This window comes from Gambusia affinis, linkage group LG15 (genome assembly GCF_019740435.1).
Source record: "Gambusia affinis linkage group LG15, SWU_Gaff_1.0, whole genome shotgun sequence".
NCBI lineage: Eukaryota > Metazoa > Chordata > Actinopteri > Cyprinodontiformes > Poeciliidae > Gambusia > Gambusia affinis.
The window spans coordinates 684,569-706,337 of NC_057882.1; the positions used below are offsets into that span (position 1 = coordinate 684,569).

At 39.0% G+C, this 21,769-nt stretch overlaps 2 protein-coding genes across 2 annotated transcripts in view; both read right to left on the minus strand.

The window, feature by feature from the left end:
* Positions 1-1,686, minus strand: part of slc37a2 (solute carrier family 37 member 2) — a 32,983-nt gene extending 31,297 nt beyond the window's left edge. Inside the window, exon 1 of the mRNA XM_044141564.1 lies at positions 1,140-1,686. Within this exon, the coding sequence (XP_043997499.1) occupies positions 1,140-1,198 (59 nt within the window). The 5' untranslated portion in view covers positions 1,199-1,686. The remainder of the gene's footprint in view (positions 1-1,139) is intronic.
* A 3,046-nt stretch (positions 1,687-4,732) lies between these two features.
* On the minus strand, positions 4,733-21,695 carry ccdc15 (coiled-coil domain containing 15). The gene is made up of 10 exons (XM_044141565.1): positions 21,247-21,695; positions 20,281-20,430; positions 19,007-19,117; positions 18,310-18,426; positions 18,087-18,185; positions 15,484-15,603; positions 15,301-15,404; positions 10,802-11,023; positions 5,414-5,562; positions 4,733-5,336 (listed from the first exon to the last, which is right to left on the minus strand). The coding sequence occupies exons 1-10, from the start codon at positions 21,418-21,420 to the stop codon at positions 5,287-5,289; spliced, it is 1,296 nt and encodes a 431-aa protein (XP_043997500.1). The 5' UTR covers positions 21,421-21,695; the 3' UTR covers positions 4,733-5,286.
* Positions 21,696-21,769: the final 74 nt, after the last annotated feature.

Below are 21,769 nucleotides of genomic sequence, written 5' to 3' on the forward strand. Positions count from 1 at the left end.
ATAGGCACAATTGTGTTTTTGTGTATGCTCCAGTGCAATTTCACTAATATGTCTTTGTGCAACAACAATAAAATAAGTCTAAGTCTATAGTTATTATGCTGGACAAAAAGTATTTGTAGGCATAACGAACTGTGAAAACCAAGAACATTACTTAATTTCTAGAAAATAGTTTGTTTTTCTGATGGAAACGACAAACTTGATTTTGAACATTTTTAACCACTTTCTTTGGTTTTGTATCTAAATAGTAAGTTTTTTATATGAATAAAAGATTACAAATATGTCAATATTTTCATGACTCATTCACTTTTGACAGATGATTGGTGAAAATGTATTTTTACACACTTATAAGAAAACTTGTACATTAGTAGAAATTACCATGGTCATTAATATTACTGTTTTTTAAAAATACAAATAAAAATTCAGATGACTCACTTCTTTTCGTTGATAATTGAAAGAATATTTTGATTTTTTTATCAATTTATTTTATATTGCAAAATATCTAATCTTAAATTATAACGTTTCATGTTTTATTTGCAAGTGACATAAAATTGTTGCCTTTTTTAATTATGTATAACAAAGTAGAAGAAAATCCAGGTTCAACTGCTGAGTTTTTTAGATAATTTGTAGAAACAGGCCGGCTTCTTATAATTCTTAATTTTGTTTGTTACAAAGTTATGAGAGTCTAGTTTCTAACTGCTCCCAACTATTTTCTTGTCTTTTTTAAAGTAAATTTTGTAGAAAGAAGGCACCGCTGTCAGTGGTTTGTTATAATCCCTACCACGCACCAGCTCTGTGATCAGCACCTTGTCTTCACGAAGTCCTTGAATGCTGGACGACAGTATCGACTCGTTAAAGTGCAAATCTGAGTCGATAATCTAAAGAAGAATTTCGTTTTAAAATGTACTAAATGAAGAGCCATACTACTAGATTAAAAGCACGTAATTAAATACTTCTAACTCGCAACGCGATCTTAGATAAATATGCGATAAACACTATAGCGTTGAGGTCAACTGATTTACAGAATCCATGTTTATCGATCAGACTGAGTAAATAATCTACAGCAGGGAGATAATGTAGAAGCCGGTAAAGCTGCCCTGAAACCAAGTTGGCTCTGCAGAAAATAAAAAGGAAAGACTTACCAGCTGTCCCGAGAAAAGGAGGTGACCAGTCGCATCCCGGGAGCCAGAGGAGACCTCATTGTTGATTAAAAACCGGTTAAACTTCCCACTCAATCTGTTACCACTTGATCCCAAACATCATGTTCTCGAAGCAGATATCAGTGAGATGAGGCTGGTTACAGGTAACTACAGATTAATAACTAAACACCCGAGAGGAAGCTTCCTGATATTTGAGTCATCGATGAGGGGAAAAAGACGGAAGAATGGTAAAGGAAGCTGAAGGATAAAAGCAGACGTTAGCTGCTAGAGAAAAACGGCTGTGGTCCGGCTTCTAGTGCGGAGATAGAGTCCGTAAACATCCAGCAGAGCTCCATTGTATGCTTCCAAGTTTATATACAGCGGTGAGAAGGGTCAGCCTACCTCCTGAACCTGAGTTAAAACGTTACGGCGTGAAAAAGCGCCGGATAAGTATATAGAACTACTAAAAATACTCAGAAGATGCACTTCTGAGTTGTTCGTTCAGAAGATTTTCCAGGAGCCTCCCGACGTCAGACACAGTCTTTACGTAATCGCGTCACTGCAAATAGAACGTTGTATGGAAAACTAATTTTACAAATAATCAAGCCACATTCCTAATGTTTTAAACCAGTGGTGTACAACATTGCTGCCACACCCATCGGGTTGGTAGTAATCACAGGGCACAAAAATCCTATTTTAATTTAAGTTAAAAAAAAAAAGTGTTAGTTTTTTTTTTTTACATGCTTACAATATTAAACATAGTTACCAAAAAGAAAGGGGTGTATCATTGTAGATCCAAAACATGACAAGGGTTTTGTAAGTTTGCTTTATTCAAAGAATTATGCTGTTTACAAATGGCAAACATTGACACATTTTTTTTGTTTTTTTACAGCAAGAACAGAATTTGGTCACTCCTTATTGGAATCAATTAGATTTGGGTTCACCCTGGTCTGATTTAGTAAAAATTCCACAAAATAGTTCCATTTAGTACTAAATTAAAAAAGAAAGAAAGAGAGAAAAAGGAAAGAAAGAAAGAATGAAAGAAGCATGATTAGTAAAAGATGGAAACTTGCTTATATATTTGTCTATAACATTTTACATTAAGATTTTGATATAGCATCCACAATTTCCATCAATTATAAACATACCCGCAAATGTTTTATAATACTCTGAAGTAAAACACCAGTAGTGGATGTGTGCGCAATAGTAAATATATCACTCTTGTGAAAGGAAAAGCAAAAAAGGTTAAATGTTCTTAGTAGTAGCAGCTGGAGAGCTGCGGTCTGTTGGTCGTCCACCATTCTGTCTCAGTTCCTTTTGGCACACACTCATGGTGTCAAACATTTTTACAGATTTTGGTAGTTTTGGATGTGTTAGCGTTACATGGTTGTACAAAATTTGCGGATGGCCACAGCTACTAAATTGGAGATTTCATTTCACCACCAGCAGCCTGAATCAGTAATGCAAGACAAGATGGATCTATGACTTCCAGTTGTTCAAGCCAAATTGCAACTAAATGTTGCAACTGAAATTGATACTTCAATTTGGTATTACCCTAAAGGTGATGGTGTAAATTGCAGCTTCAGTTGTTTGGTTCTTAGTTGAAACAAATGGCACCAGGTGTGGTCATCTGATTCAAGGTTCAATGTGGGCTTTCACTAACACTAACCCCCATTCTGTAAAAATGACCCAAACAGGCAGGATGGAGGGTTTAAGTCAGTGACTTGTCACCTTAATGGTCCTCAGATTTGGATTACTGTTATTTAAAACTTGGAAGCATGATCAGAAGTGAATAAGCATTTTGTTAGAGAGATAAGTCTTCAAAACAAAAGAAGTTACTCAGGAATCTGTATCAACGTTCCTCACACCTTGGTTGTAAAAAGTGGTCATTCAAGCAGAATGTCCACTTTGCATAATTTCTGTTTAATCTGCCCACTTTCCTTTCTCATTTCTTACGTACTTTAATTAATAAATGATTAAATGAAACAATTTTACACAATCTATTCATGTTTACAGCAAAGAAATATGGTTATGTCTCTCCATTACCATAAACTCATTGCTCTTTTGATTTGAGCAACACAGAATTGTAATAAATAAAATACAATTAAATTAGATTGTAGTTACTATTTTGAAAGCCAAAATTGTATGAATGAGAAAAGATATGATTGGATAGTAAGAACCATTTTCTGACAACAAAATAGTTTTGATAAGAACTGAACTGAGGAAATGACCATTATATGGTAAATGGCTTGCCATACTTAGTTGGGAGCAAAGGAAAACATTTTCTACCAAGTTTCTTCCTCAATAAATTAAACTACTGTAAACCAGGGGTGCACAGTGGCGCAGTTGATAGCAGTGTTGCCTGGCTTACAGCAAGATTCCAGGCTAAGAGTCTTTCTGCATGGAGTTTGCATGTTCTCCCTGTGCATGGTGGGTTCTCTCCAGGTACTCCGGCTTCCTCCCACAGCCCAAAAACATGGCTGTTAGGTTGATGGGTCTCTCTAAATTCTTCTAAGGTGTGAGTGTGTGCATGCATGGTTGTTTGCCGTGTGTCTGACTCTGTGTTTTCCTGCGATGGACTGTCAACCTGTCCAGGGTGACCCCGCCTCTCACCCGTAGACGCCTAGAGATAAGCACCAGGAATGGACAGATATGTAATACATTTTGAACTGAACCGCTGTTTGACCTCATTCTGCCAGATTAGTTTGGTGTGTATTGGCATGGTGTAATTACTTTGAGATTGAAGAGGAAAAACATGTATCATAATATTAAGAACAAATCACTCTCAAGAGATCCTGTGTCATCCAACCAGTTTTGTTGGAGATTTTTGGAACTAAAACTGTGGATGACATATTTGAAATGATTCATAAACTACCTTCAAATTGCTAAAATAAAATAGTAAAAAACTGAAAAAGTCAGCAACTTTCACAGGTAACCTGGATAGCTATTTCTTCCTTTTGCATTTGAAGGGCTTTGCTTAAATTGAGTTTTAGTCCTAATTTTTTTTAATCATCTGTCCACAAAACGTCAAATTATTGTTGCTGATTAAATCAGAAGCTGTTCATTTATTTCAAAAAGTGCTTCAATTACAATTCATGTTGATGTAAAACAGCAATATTTACCCAAGTACAACTGTTGTTTGTTCAACTAAAATGTTTGAATTTTTGTGGCAGTGTATTGAGTACCGGTATTTGTAGGTGCCAAATATTAAATATATTGTCAGTGAAGAAATTAACCTCTAATGATATTAATAATAATGATAATGATGATAATAATGATAATAATAATAATAATAATAATAATAATAATAATAATAATAATAATAATAATAATAATAATAAATATGGAGAAATAAACAGTGCTATAAACAGTGAGGTATAAGCATAAGCATAAAATATCAATTATCTTTTTCATTACAACTTTAATAAACACTTATGTTTAGGATCTGAAAAAAGCCATTTGCAATGCACTATATAAAGCCTTAAAGAAACACTATAAGTGACTATATCTATATAGTCTGACTATATCAGGACATTCCTGTCAGAGAGTGGTATTGATTCTGAAATCTCAGAAACTAACAGATAGTGAGGGAAAAGTGAGATTTTATTTTTTAATACTTCTTTTAAAAAACACCAGAGCAGAAGGTCAATTCTTGTGAAATCCACCCGACAACAATGAGTGGAATTCAAGTTTAACAGATACTTATTTCCTGATTGGTTACTGACTTTGTAAAATTATGCCAAAATTACATGTGCAATGTTCACATATACACAGCGTTCATAGTTTACAATAAATACAATGAGAAAAAATGTTAACAAAATGCAAACAAAGAAAAATATTTATTATGCCTAATCCAGAAAAGTATTGCTTAAATTGTTAGAAAGTTGCGTTTGAGCTGGATTAGAATCTTAACAAAGAGTAATGGGGATAATAATTAATCCAATCAGAGTGCTATTAAAATCACTGGGAATGTTAAACTGGCCAGGTAATTTGGTGACATAAAACAAAAGCAGCCAAATTCACCCTAAAGAGAACATGTGTGAAAAGTACTACAACATGTCTTCTAATGATGCAACCACTTAAAGTCTAATTAAACATCTGACAAAAACTGAGAGCCGGACACCAGTTCCTTCAGAAACTGCAGTTTCCATTACTGTAAATCCAAATTCACTAGTGTTAACTGCAGAGCTTTGGCATACGCTGTGGAGGAGAGAAGCATTTTAGACAGAAGTTCACAGACCATATGTGTGCATGGGAATAAGGGTTGCTGTTAGTACCTCTGGGGTTGTTGTGGAAGATGCAGTTGTTGGCACAGGTGTCAGGGTGGGAATCCCAAAAAGAGGAGGCACAGCAGCAGAGAGTAGGGAGCTCCAGCTTCATCTGAGACAAACGCTCCTTCATCTGAGCTCTCAGAGCCTCAACAAACCTGCAGAGAGTCACATACAGGTTATTATTCAGCTCAGAAATGCTTACAGGCTACTTTCTGTTAACTGCAAGCAGCAATTTGGCTGTTTGCACATTAAAACGGATTAAAATAAAACACTTCATGTTGAAGTAGCTGAAAAAAAGATTGTATGGCTGCAACTAACAATTATTTTAGTTATTAACTAATAATCCATTATTTGTATGAAAAATTGGCAACATTTGTATTATGTCTTTTTATACATTAGAAAAACATAAAAAGATTTAAATAAACAATGATTCAATTCCTTTTTTAAATAAGAAAATAGACATTTATTGCCTAAATGAAATAACAGAATCTTTTTAGTGAACGCTTGATCATTTGCTGCAAAGGATGCATTTGCATTAATAACCCTTTCTTAGGTGTAGGACTGATATGTTGATGATTTTTGGATTAATCCAGATTAATTGGATAGATGATTATTTTTTTCCTTACAGAATTTGAATCAGGTGATGCAGGACTGGGCACAACATGTTTACAGTCAACAGGGTTTTTTTTACCTTTAATGCACACTGTATATAGTTTTTGTACAGTTTTGCTCTGAGTATGCTATTATTTCAGCAATTGGGGATGCATTTATTACTAATTATTGATTAATCTATTGATTATTCTGACAATTGATTAATTGAATTTTTAAAAAATTGGCACATTCATTTAACAACTTAAGCTTTTTTACACAATATTAGAAATACATTAAAAATGAAAATAAATAAATCACTTCAGGGTTTCCCCCAGTGTAGTATAAGCCTGGTGGCCGCCATAGTCAGGTGTTGCTCAATTTTGTTATTAGAAAAGTTAATCATCCAAAAAAAATATTAATTAAATTTTTTTACATTTTTTTAAAATTTATTCCGGACTGAAAGCGATTCTGTTGCTCAGAGCGTTCCACTGGCGGAGCAAATTTATTCCTAAAAGTTACGTTTATAGTTTATGCATTTTAAGCTGGGAGAGCGGACCAATCTCACAGCTGACTCCTCTGCACGTTGCCTCACGTCCTGCTGACACTGCTTGATCTCTTAAGTTTACCTCAGTGCAGATCGCGCGGCTCCTTTCACACAAACTGGACACAGGCTGACCTATATGGATATTTACATAAACCCCTGCATGGAATTATTTTTCTTTGGCAAACTTCACATCAAAGTAAGAGTTTAAAACCCACAGTTTTAGCTCTGGTTGTGCAAGTCTATGTGAACCGCAGGAATAACTTGTAGTAACTTGTAGTGGTGAGAATGATTTATCTTTGTGAACAAAGAATTATGTGGGGCGTTTACATCTCAACAGGCTGCCCAGCGTATGGCTCTGTCTTCCCTGTTAAGTTTATGTATGGTCCCGGTTGGCCGGTGCCTCAGTGGTTAGCAAACCACCACTAACCACTCAGTCCTTTGAGGAGCTTTCATGCTTTCCTGTTAGTCACGCTTCACGCTGGTTTTATATTACCATTTTTTAAAAAAATTTTTTTTTTACCCCTCCAGGGGGTCTTTTTGTGGGCTCTAGTGTCCCTTATATGAAAGTAGGCTGAAAAGAAAGGGGGAAGCAGAGAGGGGAAGACATGCAGCAAATATACTCGGCTCCGGGAGTCGAACCCGCGACAGCCGCAACGAGGACACAAGGCCTCCAAACATGGGTTGCAATATCCCCTACACCACCACGGCACACGCCAACATTATTATTTTTAATACTATTTTTTTGTTTACACGATGCATCAAACCACATCAAATGCTTTGTCCACTTAGTCAACCAGAGTTAATGTGCGCAGAGATCTGAGAAACTTGTCCCACAAACTTGAGTAACCAAGGCATTTTCTGTAGCCCTTATTAAAAACTCAACAGACACAAAATGGAAGAGCTACTAAAGCCACATTAGCAGCATTGAAGTAAGTTTCTCGTTTGCTGTGCATTGCTGCGCAGTGCAGTGGATTTAACTCATTATGCAGGGGTCGGGTGCATTGTGTGCTGGGTGGCGGCCGAAGGAGGGGACCCTGGCGGAATGTCACCCCTCTGGTGGGGAAGGAGCTAGTGTGTGAGGCTGAGAAATAGTCGGTCTCACCTCGACGCATGGCTCTGGTTCTGGAACCAGTCTCCTTGAGAGGGGCTGGACATACTTCCACTCTGGAGTTGCCCAAGGTGAGAGGCGTCGGGCAGGAGTGGGCATACTTGTTGCTCCCCATCTTGGCGCCTGTACGTTGGGGTTTACCTCGGTGAATGAGAGGGTAGCCTCCCTCCGCCTACGGGTGGGGGGACGGGTCCTGACTGTCGTTTGTGCTTGGAGTCCCTAGAGGGGGTACTGGAGAGTGCTCCACCTCCCTTGTTCAGCTGGGCGACTTCAATGCTCACGTGAGCAATGACAGTGAGGCCTGGAGGGGCGTGGTTGGGAGGAACGGCCCCCCCGATCTAAACTCGAGTGGTGTTCTGTTGTTGGACTTCTGTGCTCGTCATGGATTGTCCATAATGAACACCATGTTCAAGCAGAAGGGTGTCCATATGTGCACTTGGCACCAGGACACCCTAGGCCGCAGTTCGATGATTGACTTTGTCATCGTTTCATCGGATCTGTGGCCGTATGTCTTGGACACTCGGGTGAAGAGAGGTGCAGAGCTGTCCACTGACCACTACCTGGTGGTGAGTTGGCTCCGCTGGTGGGGGAGGATGCCGGTCAGACCTGGCAGGCCCAAACGTGTTGTGAGGGTCTGCTGGGAACGTCTGGAGGAATCCCCTGTGAGACGGAGCTTTAACTCCCATCTCCAGCAGAACTTTGAACACGTCCCGGGGGAAGTGGGGGGACATGGAGTCTGAGTGGACCGTGTTCCGTGCCTCCATTGTCGAGGCGTCTCATCTGAGCTGTCCCGCAGGGTTGTCGGTGCCTATCGCAGCGGCAACCCTCGAACCCGTTGGTGGACACCTCCGGTGAGGGAACCCGTCAGGCTGAAGGAGTCCTATCGGGCCTTTTTGGCCTGTGGGACTCCGGAAGCAGCTGATGTGTACCGGCGGGCGAAGCGGCATGCCGCTCGGGTGGTTGCTGAGGCAAAAACATGGGTGTGGGAGGAGTTTGGAGAGGCCATGGAGAAAGACTTCCGTACGGCTTCGAGGCTATTCTGGTCCACCATCCGGCGTCTCAGGAGGGGAAGCAGTACAGCACCAACACTGTTTACAGTGGGGATGGTGTGCTGCTGACCTCAACTTGGGATGTTGTGGGCCGGTGGGCAGAATACTTCGAAGACCTCCTCAATCCCACCAACATGCCTTCCATTTTGGAAGCTGAGCCTGGGAACTCTGGGTTGGGCTCTCCAATCTCTGGGGTCGAGGTCGCCGGGATGGTCAAAAAGCTCCTCGGTGGCAGGGCCCGGGGGGTGGATGAGATCTGCCCGGAGTTCCTCAAGGCTCTGGATGTTGTAGGGTTGTGTTGGCTAACGCGACTCTGCAATATCGCATGGACATCGGGGGCAGTTCCCCTGGATTGGCAGACCGGGGTGGTGGTCCCCCTGTTCAAAAAGGGGGACCGGAGGGTGTGCTCCAATTATAGGCGGGTCACACTCTTAAGCCTCCCTGGCAAGGTCTATTCGGGGGTTCTGGAGAGGAGGGTCCATCGGATTGTCGAACCACAGATTCAGGAAGAGCAGTGTGGTTTTCGTCCTGGTCGTGGAACACTGGACCAGCTCTACACCCTCAGCAGGGTCCTGGAGGGTGCATGGGAGTTCACCCAACCAGTCTACATGTGTTTTGTGGACTTGGGGAAGGCTTTCGACCGTGTCCCTTGGGGAGCCCTGTGGGGGTTTCCCCGGGAGTATGGGGTACCGGGCTCCTTGATACGGGCTGTCAGATCCCTGTATGACCGGTGTCAGAGTCTGGTCCACATTGCCGGCAGTAAGTCGGGCTCGTTTCCGGTGAGAGTAGGACTCCGCCAGGGCTGCCCTTTGTCACCGATTCTGTTCATTACTTTTATGGACAGAATTTCTAGGCGCAGCCAGGGTGTTGAGGGGATCCGTTTTGGTGGCCTTAGGATTGGATCTCTGCTTTTTGCGGATGATGTGGTCCTTTTGGCTTCATTGGGACGTGATCTGCAGCTCTCGCTGGAGCGGTTCGCAGCCGAGTGTGAAGCGGCTGGTATGGCAATCAGTGCCTCCAAATCCGAGGCCATGGTCTTGAGCCAAAAAGGGTAGAGTGCCTTCTCCGGGTCAGGGGGGGTGTCCTGCCCCAAGTGGAGGAGTTCAAGTATCTCGGGATCTTGTTCACGAATGGGGGAAGAAGGGAGCGGGAGATCGACAGGCGGATTGGCACAGCGTCTGCCGTCAAGCGGCGCTGTACCGGTCCGTCGTGGTGAAGAGAGAGCTGAGCCACAAAGCGAAGCTCTCGTTTTACCGGTCGATCTACGTTCTCACCCTCATCTATGGTCATGAGCTTTGGGTCATGACCAAAAGAATGAGATCGCGGATACAAGCGGCCGAAATGGGTTTTCTCCATATGGTGTCTGGGCTCTCCTTTCCCGTAGCATAAAATTACTCATTAATATTTAATATTCCTCTCTGTTTAACATATTTTAATACAAAATCATGGTAGCGCCCTGAGGCGGTTTTCAGCAAGTTTTCTGGGAGAAACCCTGCATTTAATTACTTTTTCAAATAAAAAATAAGACTTTTATTGCCTAAAATGCAGTTCCAAGGAAATCCTTTAGTGAATTTGAACCAAGTAAAGCTAAAACTATGCCACCAGAGGAGTTTTGGAAAAAACATATTTTCAGACCAAGATGTTTTCATCTTAAATGCTATTTATATACACACACACACATATATATATATATATATATATATATATATATATATATATATATATATATATATATATATATATATATATGTATATATATATACACATATATACATATATATGCATATACAAAGTACTAAAATAAAGATTTTGCTCATATAAGTTTACATTGTTTCATTTTTTTTGTAAACTTAATAACTTATTTTATAAGCATGACAGCAAAAGGTTCATATATGAAATAATCCCAATAAAATCAGTCCAGAACATCAGGGACCTCCTTTATATTTTAACTAGAACTCCAAATTCTTTGAGATGTTTGCTTGGCTCTGGGAGTTTAAGGAAGTGGAGAATGATAACTGAGCTACAGTATTCTCACTGCTACACAGATTGACATATTTCTACAGCTTCATCAGAGTCAGTAGGTCGGACATCAGTTAGATTACCTCGCAGAGTCTTTCCACTTGTCATTGTTCTTCTCTTTCTCCTCCCTCTTCCTCCTCTGCAGCTGCATAGCTCTCTCCTTCTCCTCCTCCTCCTCCAGCGCCAGCTGCTCCAGAACCTGCAGTTCTCGCTCTTCCAGCCTCTGCCTGGCCTCCACAAGCGTCCGAGCTCTCTCTAACTTCATCTCCTCATCCTGACGAAGCTTTTCTTTCTCTGCTTTGATCCTTAAATGAAAAAAAATGTTTAAATCTGACCAAGACTTCTTTTTTCCTTCTGTGAAGCACTATAAAAAGAAATTAGTTGAACCAACTTAAATGAATTGCTTCAATTGGTAACAAGTAATTAAATTAAGTTTATCCAAATCAATTCATTAAGTTCATTCAACTCAATTTATTACGTATTTTAAAAATTATTTCATTACGTGTGTTTAAAATGAGAAATCTAAGTCAGTCTTACGCAAATAATTTTGTTTGCTTCAAATAATTAAGGAAATTACTAAATGATTGCTTTTTTACCTGGGTTTTTTGGCTCAGGCAGCCCTTATTTGAGAGGAGTGAGACAGGAAAGGAATTTTGGAATGTTATAAATCAATTAGGCCCCAGAAAAATTAAAAACATCCCCTTAGAAGTGGTTTAGGTGGATGGCTCCTTGTGTCTTAATATTGACAAGGCTGGAGATTTATTTTCTGATAGTTTTGTCTCTCCTAAAAGGGATTGTTCTCATTTAGAAAGAACAGTAGCTATTAAAAATCAAATTGAATGTTTTATGCCAAGGAGTTTCTCAAATCTTCAATTAAACTCTTTATGTTTGGAAAAGGAATTTCATAAGGTCACTGATAAGTTAAAATTTGGGGAGGCTATGGGTTAAGATAATCTGTCAAATGAAGTCTTAAAACAAACAGTCTGGTTTATTTCAAATTTTCTTCAATCATTTTTTCACATGTTTTCAACAAGATTTGGTTCCATCTGATTGGCAAAAATCTATAATTAAACCAACCCTAAAGTCTCTAACTGCTGATTCTCAAGTAACTATGAACTACAGGGGCATTCATTTACATAGATGGGTTTATAAACTTTAATCAAGTGTTCAAAATTTTTGTAGTTCAATCATTTTTATCTCTGTGCACACCCAGGTCTGTTTACCAGTTTTTGACCATAACACTGTTAAGTTTTCATACTTAGCCAAATAAGATTTGTTTAAGTATAAAAAACGGCTTTAAATGCAGAAAATGATCAAATGTTACAAGCCATACATGTCATACAAATGAAGCAGATACAGAGCTACATTCACCAGCCAGCGCTGGGACACACTTAACTCACCTTATGGATGCAACCAAGTAAGACAAGGATTGTAGCACGAGTTTAGCTTTTATTCTTCTCTAGCAATCTGTACCCTCCCTAAAAGTCCAATCAGTTTCAGTCTGTTTATGTATGACCGGTGACAGTCACACATAAACATGGTTATGTAAGCTGCAGCATGCACGTGTAAGCAGATAAAATAGAGGGAAACAGAATCCATAACAAGATGAAAGGTTAATTAAGTATTTAGGATATTGTAATTTATTAGCAGAGGAACAAAGTGGGTTTAGACAAGGGAATCCCAAACTTTTTGAGACCGAGATCTTCTTTTTCTCTCAGCAGGCAGCTGAGATCTACCTCATGACATGAAGATATAAAACCTGTAAATAAAACTATTGAATTATTTTTCATGCGAATATACATCAGTTAAAGCAGACATATTAAAGTGATAGAAAACCTAATGCAGATTCTTCCTCATTGAAATTCTGACACTGGGAAGAGGTTACTGGCTTCTCATAGTCAGAAGCAAATCTAAGGCCAGCAGGTGTCAGTCAGTTATGATAGATCTGAAATTTGGTTTGATGACCTCAAATGAGAAATTTCAGCCTGATAGGAGGAACCAAAGAGCACATCCATCCATCTATCCATCCATACATCCATCCATCTTCTTCCGCTTATCCGGAGTCGGGTCGTGGGGGTAGCAGCTTCAGACGGGAGACCCAGACTTCCCTCTCCCCAGCTCCTCCGGAGGAATCCCAAGTCCATAGTCCCTCCAGCGTGACCTGGGTCTTCCCCGGGGCCTCCTTCTGGTGGGACGTGCCCGGAACACCTCACCAGGGAGGCGTCCAGGAGGCATCCTGACCAAATGCTCGAGCCACCTCAACTGGCTCCTCTCGATGCGAAGGCACAGCGGCTCTACTCGGAGTCCCTCCCGGATGACTGAGCTTCTCACCCTATCTCTAAGGGAGAGCCCAGACACCCTATGGAGAAAACCCATTTCGGCCGCTTGTATCCGCGATCTCATTCTTTTGGTCATGACCCAAAGCTCATGACCATAGATGAGGGTGAGAACGTAGATCGACCGGTAAATCGAGAGCTTCGCTTTCTGGCTCAGTTCTCTCTTCACCACGACAGACCGGTACAGCGCCCGCTTGACGGCAGACGCTGCACCAATCCGCCTGTCGATCTCCCGCTCCCTTCTTCCCTCATTCGTGAACAAGATCCCGAGATACTTGAACTCCTCCACTTGGGGGAGGACACCCCTCCGACCCGGAGAAGGCACTCTACCCTTCTCCGGCTCAAGACCATGGCCTCGGATTTGGAGGCACTGATCGCCATCCTGGCCTCTTCACACTAGGCTGTGAACCGCTCCAGCGAGAGCTGCAGATCACGACCTGATGAAGCCAAAAGGACCACATCATCCGCAAAAAGCAGAGATCCAATCCTAAGGCCACCAAAACGGATCCCCTCAACACTCTGGCTGCGCCTAGAAATTCTGTCCATAAAAGTAACGAACAGAATCGGTGACAAAGGGCAGCCCTGGTGGAGTCCAACTCTCACCGGAAACGAGCCCGACTTACTGCCGGCAATGTGGACCAGACTCTGACACCGGTCATATAGGGACCTGACAGCCCGTATCAAGGAGCCCGGTACCCCATACTCCCGGGGAAACCCCCACAGGGCTCCCCGAGGGACACGGTCGAACGCCTTCTCCAAGTCCACAAGACACATGTAGACTGGTTGGGCGAACTCCCATGCACCCTCCAGAGCTGGTCCAGTGTTCCACGACCAGGACGAAAACCACACCAAAGAGCACAGTTAAGTTAAAAGTGCATCTTATGGGCGTGCTGTGGTGGCGAGGGGGATGGCGCGACCCACGTTTGGAGGCCTTGGGTCCTCGGCACGGCCGTCACGGGTTCGATTCCCAGACCCGGCGACATTTGCCGCATGTCTTTCCCCCTCTCTCTCCACCTTTCCTGCCAGCCTATGGTCATATAAGGACACTGGAGCCCACAACAAAACCCCTTGGTGAGGAAAAAAAAAAAAGTGCATTTTATGAAGTTGTAATATTTTCCTCCAGCAACAGGTTCCAGAGGTGTCACCTTAAACCAGATGTTGGACAGGACTTTATTTAAATGTCCTTTGTGAATATTAGCTCCTCATTTTCAACAGCGGAACTGTGCAGGTTGAAAAAGCTTGTCATTTTGGAGAAAATCTCATCAACATCAATATTTCCATTAAATAAGAGATGAAAATAAATAGCATATTTGATAGAGGAAAAGCCTCTCAGACTCTGTGCTCTAAGCAAGATGCCAGAAACATTTTTTAAAATATTAGAAAATATATTTTATTTCACATAATTCTTGTGATAAGAGCCATTTGTTTGTTAAATACTTCACAAAACATATTTGTCCTATTTGATGTTTCCTGTGAGTGACGTATACTCACAAACGAGTTAATTAGTCCAATTTTGTCGTTTATTGAACATTCAGAAATTACAGTGGCTGTAACGCACCACAGCAAAGGTAAACAAACATAAAATAACCTGAGTCAAATGTTGTTGTGATCTGGAATATAAAGTATAAACTGAGTTGTGTTTCAGTTATCACAGTTTATTTTGAAGGCCTGCCACTTTAGAAAATTAACATTTTTTGTTTAAAGAATATTTCTGTCCATCCGCTTGTTTGTATGTTTTTATTGTGTTTTGTAAGCCCATGTGGGCTGCGCAATTGTATAACACATATAAAAATAGAGACTATTAATCTATGAATTATTTATTAGAAAAAATAAATAATTTAAGTAAGAGTGACTTAAAATTGTTGTGTTAAACATACTTAATGAAGTATTGAGTTGGGTAAACTTTATGAATTGAGTTGGATGACTGTAATATATTGAGTTGGATAAACTTAGCAAATTGAGTTGGTCAGATATAGGATACAAAACTGGCATTGAACTCAGTTGTTTCAAGTAAAGTCGAAGTAAAATATTCATTTAAGTTAAAGCTTTGTAACTTTTAAGATAATTGAACACAAAAAAGTTAATTGTCATCACTAAACTAAAGGATTAAGAGAAATTAATGTAAATAAGTTTGTAAGATGAACTACAACCCAAAAACCCTTTTTAGAGTGAGGTCTATCAACAATATTGTTGGGTGAAAACAGCAGCAGAAAGTGATGCAGGAGAATCAGTGGTAGTCTGGTCACCTTGCAGTCCTCTTCAGGTGTTTCCTAAGCTGTTGGTTCTCCTTCACCTGCTCCCGTTCAGTGTTCATGACCAGGCGGCGGTGCTTCAGGAACTGAGACATTCGCTGCGGAGAAAGATAGAGAGTCAGCAGTGAAATTTTAGTCAAACAGCAGAAAAACAAGTAAAATCTGATGTTCATCTACCTGCTTTTTCATTTTTTCTTCATCCGTCGCTGGCCAGAGAAACTTTGGGACTTCTAGGCTCGTATTAGAACCGTGATCAAAGAGTGAATTATTCGGATTCAGTAGGGTGTGTCCGCTGACCTTAAACATACGAAAGCGTTATAAGGGACACGACAACATGCAAAAGTATTCACATCCACATTTTGTCACTTTACAACAATCTTGAATGTACTTTATTAAGATTATTGTGGAACATAAAAATTGCATGAAATGTCAATATTTTATGGAAATCTAAAAAAAATGGGGCATGAATTAGTATTTTGTAACTTTTACAATAATACGGCAAAAACAGTAAAAAATACAAATCTGTCTCTAATATAGCTCCTACTAATTTCCTCTTTTTAAAATTCTTCACTTTTCCAGAATGAAAGTTTCAGATTTTTGTTAAATTTGTATTTGTTGGGAAATATATATATATTTATACTGTACATGTATATGCATAAATATATATACATGTACAGCACTGACTTGGACACTTGTGTGTCCAGAGAAACAACCTGAACAAGAAGGTATGGTCACGTTGAACCAAAGAAAGAAAGAGAAGGAGAGTGAAATAGAAAAAGAGAGAAATAAATAAAGGAAGAAAGAAAGAAAAAAGATGAATGGTCCATGGAGAAAAAGTAAACAGATGGCTGACTTTCTCACAGACTGAATGGACAGACGGCTGGATGTCAGCATCTCAAAGAAATTTAAAATCAGATAATTGTGTCTAAAATGACAAACTCCAGGCCTAAAGTGGAAGATGAAAAAGAAATAATATCTTTTTAAAAATATAATAAAAACACTCAGACAAATCCTAAAAATTCCCCATTATGTTCTTCTGATGTATGAAGAACATAAATCTAAATCTAAAATAATATAAATGAATATAAAAAGGAACTTGCCAAAGTTTTACAGTTGTAATTATTCTCTGCTGAGGTTTGGCAGTCAAAATTTGAACTAGTTTAAGCTGAAACTGCCACTCAAGGAGTTGTGGGCAGGATGTGTACAAAAAAGGCTAAATATTTATATTTTTTTATACTTTTGGCTTATTTGCTGCTCAAACTGTGTTGTTCTTTCAGCAAATGTTTTTTTTTTTCTATCTGTGTACTACAGTTTACAACTAATTGCATACTATATGCTTTTATTTACATATTGTACTTATTACGCATTATTGTTATACATTCTTATTATTATACATATTATTTACATACCGGTATTTTACTTTTGTTGTATACATTTATATTGATACTTTTATTATTATTTATTTATTGTTATTGGAGCCTTGCAAAAAAATTTCTTTAAAGATGTACATTTTTAAATGTACAATTGAATGACAATAAAATCTATGTCTGTGTATGTCTACATTAGTTGACAGTTATTTCAATAATCAGTTCATCACGAGTAATCATTTTAGCCCAACTCTCAGCTGTTCTCAGCATCTTGCAAAATTATTCATACCTGCTGTGTTTTTAATGTTTTTTAATGTTGCCACATTATAACCACAACCTTCACTGTTAATATATTAGCATTTTATGTCATAAGGAAGCACCATTGTAGAGTTTAATTAAAAGGATAAATGTTTTTTTAAAAATGGAAATTAAAAAGTGAAATATTGTTTGTATTTAACTTGTCTTACTGCAATATTCCTAAATAAAATCCAACCATCTGGAGCCGTCTAACTAGTGGCTAGCATGTGAATAGGATGTTAGCTTCCAGAAAACTGTAAAAGAAAACAGAAAACTTCCAGAAAACTGTAAAACAGCTGAAACACTGACTTCCTTTAAATCTCAACTAAAAACCCACTTGTTTAGAGTTGTATTCGAAATGTAATCAATTGCAAATTTATTGACGGAATCTAACTATGTTGTGTTTTTATTGTTGATTCTATGTTGCATTGTGTTTTTGTGTTTGATTTGATGTAAAGCACTTTGAAATGCCTTGCTGCTGAAATGTGCTATACAAATAAAGTTTGATTGATTGATTGATAGGCACCTATATATACAGCAGGTGTGTGGAGGTTTGAATTCTTAAACACACATCATGCTGACAAAGAAATGCAGCAGAGAGGTTTAAAACTGAATTAGGTTATAAAACTATATGCTGAGATTTGGACATCTGCAGAAAGCTCTTTAATCCATCATCTGAGAATCAAAACAGCATAGCACAACTACTATAAGAAGCAAATTGGAAAAAGTTTCAGTCTCTGTGCCAAGGCTCAACACATGCCACAATTTCTAGATTATTTCTTTTATTTGTAAAACTAGGCACCGATTCCTTCTACTTCACATTACAAATTGCTTTGTGTTGCTCTATTACATAGGGTCCAGATACAATACACTGAAGTTGTGGTTTTAATGTGAGAAAATAGGAAAAGGTTTGAGATGTAAGAATACCTTTAAAATTGAAGTTCATGTTTATTGTCCAACACTCACAGATATTAGACAAATTAATAAAAATATAAATAGTAAATATATTAGTAAAGGAGAACGTAATATATATTAGTAAAAATATAAAATTGAAGTCTGAAAAAATATAACATAACATGTTTGACTTCACTTCTGCATGTTGAGAAATTCAGTTACCTTCTGCTGAACAAGGGGACATTCATGTTGACTACTAAAGAGAGGAACATCTCTTCTTTCCTGTTCCTCCTCTGTTCTCCACACACAAGCAATAGCAGTCTGATGAGTGGAGAGACAAATGTTTTCAGTTATTCCTACAACTTCCAGGAAAAAACCAAACAAACATGACCATAGGAAGTGTGCTAAAAAAAAGCAGAACAAAGGTTTAGACACAGACACTCACATGTCTGGTTGGAGAGATGCTCCATCTGCCTCCTGGAAGATCTGACAGCACTTCCTTCCCTTGGGTCAGCCGACATGCAGCCAGTCTGAGTCTGACCTGCCTCAGCGGCTTACTCAACTGGAAAACAGTAGAAATAAATAATATTCCACATGGTCACATTACCTGATAAGTCACACAAAGGGAAATATTTTGATCCTTCTGGAGGTCAAAAACACAACAAAAATGCTAACAGACAAAAAAGTAATTGTAAACTCGTTTGAGATTAAAACATGAACTATTTACCAGCTGAAAGAAATTTATAAGTGCTCCCTGGTGGATAAACTTCCACATTACAGTTTGCACCCATAAATAACTCATAATGTTTATACATAATCCCGCAGCAACTGCTTAATACTAGATTCAGAGCCTTTTGTTTTCAGACCCGAAACCAAACCAGGGAGAAAATAGCTTCATCAGCCCAAGTTAACTTATGAACACACTTTCATTTTAGCTGAAGAACAAAAGATTTCAATTCATTCTTAAAAAATAATTTACATATTTTTTTAAACATTTTACTATGCAACAGGGATTTTAGTTTTGTTTTCAGTTGAATTTATAATGTGTGAATTTATAATAAATAAAAAAGAGTGTCTGCAATGTCAGCACAAACTCCATCACAGCTTTCTGTTTCTCTTATGCTGAGGAACCTTCACCTCACCTCTGGAGAACTGCTTTGTTGTGCAGCAGGTTCTGAGTGGATATGCTCCTCTTCCTTGCATATCTGCTGAGTCAGGATCTGATAATGTGGAGGTCCTCTGTGGGGTATTGCCTAGACAAAGACATACACATCTACCATGAAAAGATCGGTCAAGACAGAAAGCTAAACTACGTCATAATCTTTTCAGGAAAATGAATGTCTTGTGTGCCATGGTGCAGCTTGCAAACCACATAGGTTTATTAAGAACCTGGTATTATTAAGAACATACCGGTGTAAAACATAATGATGAGCTAACTATTCAGCTACATCTTCTAATAAGAAAAATATCACTATTTTAGCTTGAAGATTGTTGCAAAAACCTCATTTGTTTTCTTTTTTTGTTTTCATAATTCCAGATATGAAAAATGACTGTGAAAATAACAGCAAGCTGTTGCTAGGTGGGTGCAGGCATTCTGCAACGTTGAGGAGATGTAAAGAGTGTAGCTGGCTTAAGTGCAATTAAAAGTGATTTTTGTTTTCTGAATATGTCATAAGGGTACCAGGAAACTTTACCGGGAACCAGAATTGTTTTCTGGGGCCCATTTTTTAAATGCTTCTGCCACGGAACGATCACATTGTCTAGGACAAAACTGACCACAGAAAAAGTCCCTGGAGACAGGATAAAATTTTCGTTTTAAGCCTGAACCTACAGGGAAGGTGGAAAACCTTTTAGGTTGGGTGAATTTTCTGAGCCTTGTGTTTCACTTTATACTCTTCTGAAGTGATATTTGGTGTGTAATATAACAGACATTTTATAAATATACAAGATTTAGAATAACTTCTGCCTATAGGTGAGGGTGAAGTCAGAGAGTATATCCTCATGTCATGATATTTTGTGTTAAAATGATTTATAGAATTTGAACAATCAGTCCTCATTGTTCAAATGAGGACAGATTTGAACAATGGGCACCACCATACACAATGAAAGAATGTAAGATGAAAACATTGAAAAACCAAGACAAAATAAATGAAGACATAAGCCAAACAAGACAAAGCCTGGAAAAGTAAAAAAACAGAAATATGTAGTTAGCAAACATGTTGCTGGTTTGAAGGGCTGACAAAACATTGTTCAATATAAAGAGAAGCAGAGCTACAATGCCAATAAGAGATGCAATACTTTCTGCTTTCTTCTTGTTCTCATCTGAGCTTTTTACACTCTGTGTCCTTCAACAAATCAGCCCTTTGCTCTTGTCTGCTTTTTTCCAGGACTTCACTGTCAAGAGGGAATACTTTACCAAGGGATGTGAGTGAGGTTGCTGTTGTTGCTTGCACACGTGAGCTTGATGTGCGACTCGTCGTCGCACTTCATCTTGAAACCGCTTCAGGTTGTCTTCATCCTCCCTTCTCTTTTGTGCCTGTAGCTCCTCAGTTAGTAAAGCAAGGGTCTAAAACAAAACACAGAGCTCTGAAAACAACAAGACTATCAACCCCTAAAATCTCCATTTACAAAAAATTTAATCAGTAACAACAAAGCTAAAATGTTTTAGAATAAGGCTATTAAAAATATCTCAACTTGGATCTCTAAACCAAACACATTTTGATTGGAGCTCTTGGGTTGTTTTATTGGGATCCCTACTTGTGGGAAGATCGAAGGCTGTCAAATGTTTTCATGTGGTGAATAGCATTAAATTCATTAATAATTGTTTGGATAAATAAAACCAAGTACTATCTATGTATATTGCTTTGTCTTTCTGCATTATAAAAATGCTCAACAAAAGTGCTGATGATCAATTAGTCAAATGCCTATTATGTAGGGCCTACTTGCTTTTTTAACTCCTCAATCCAATCCAGCTAATTTCTTCTCCAACTTGGATTACACTACACATCAAATTTTCACCCAAAGGAGTAGCGATGGTAGAGAAAAAATATATATCAGTAAATATATCCGTAAAAAAATTGTAATGTTGCATCACCATTTTGAAAATGCTTAATATTAGTGCGTCCCTAAATTATATGTAAAATATACCCAGCAAAATTAACCCATAGACAAAAGTTGATATATTCAATTTCATAATAACTTATAAAATTGTCAAACTTGACATTTGGGCAAAATTAATAAATTCTTAATGGTCTGGATAAAAACTGTATTAAAAGTAAGGACTCTATCAAAACAAACGTGACTCTTGGCACTACCGTTCATCGCCTTGGTAACGGCTAAGTTAAAGCTAGCTAGGTCCGGCAGATTTTAAAGCCAAGCTTACAGCCGGGTGCTCCAGGAAATCCTGTCCGACTTCCACCCAGGCTCCAACCGCCACCACCGCCTGGTTCCTTTCGGCCAACACTTTACTGGGTCTCGAGTGTCCATGCTGGCTGCTCCTGCTACCCAGAGATTTAAACCTGCGGTCTATCGGAACTTTAAAACGGTCAGTACTCATCAGTAACCGAAAACACTGCTGCTTATGTTGATTCCGATTGAATTCAGAAAATTAATTCAACGAGAAACTATTTCGGTGGCTAAGTTGACACAAAAAAGAATGCTATAAAGCACTTAAATTAATGATAACAATAAAAGACCTGATGTGCGGACAAAATGAAAATATCTCAGCACAGGCTTGAATTTCGCTCAATTCTTCTCGTTTTAGTGCGGAGTTTAGCAAATACCTGACTGCTGCCTCCATGTGGACAGGAGGAGACAATGAACGTCTACACAGAGAGGATTTCTGAAACAACTCCCTGTAGGAAATATAGAAAATAACTGTAGTACATTGCCTGTCCAGGGTGACC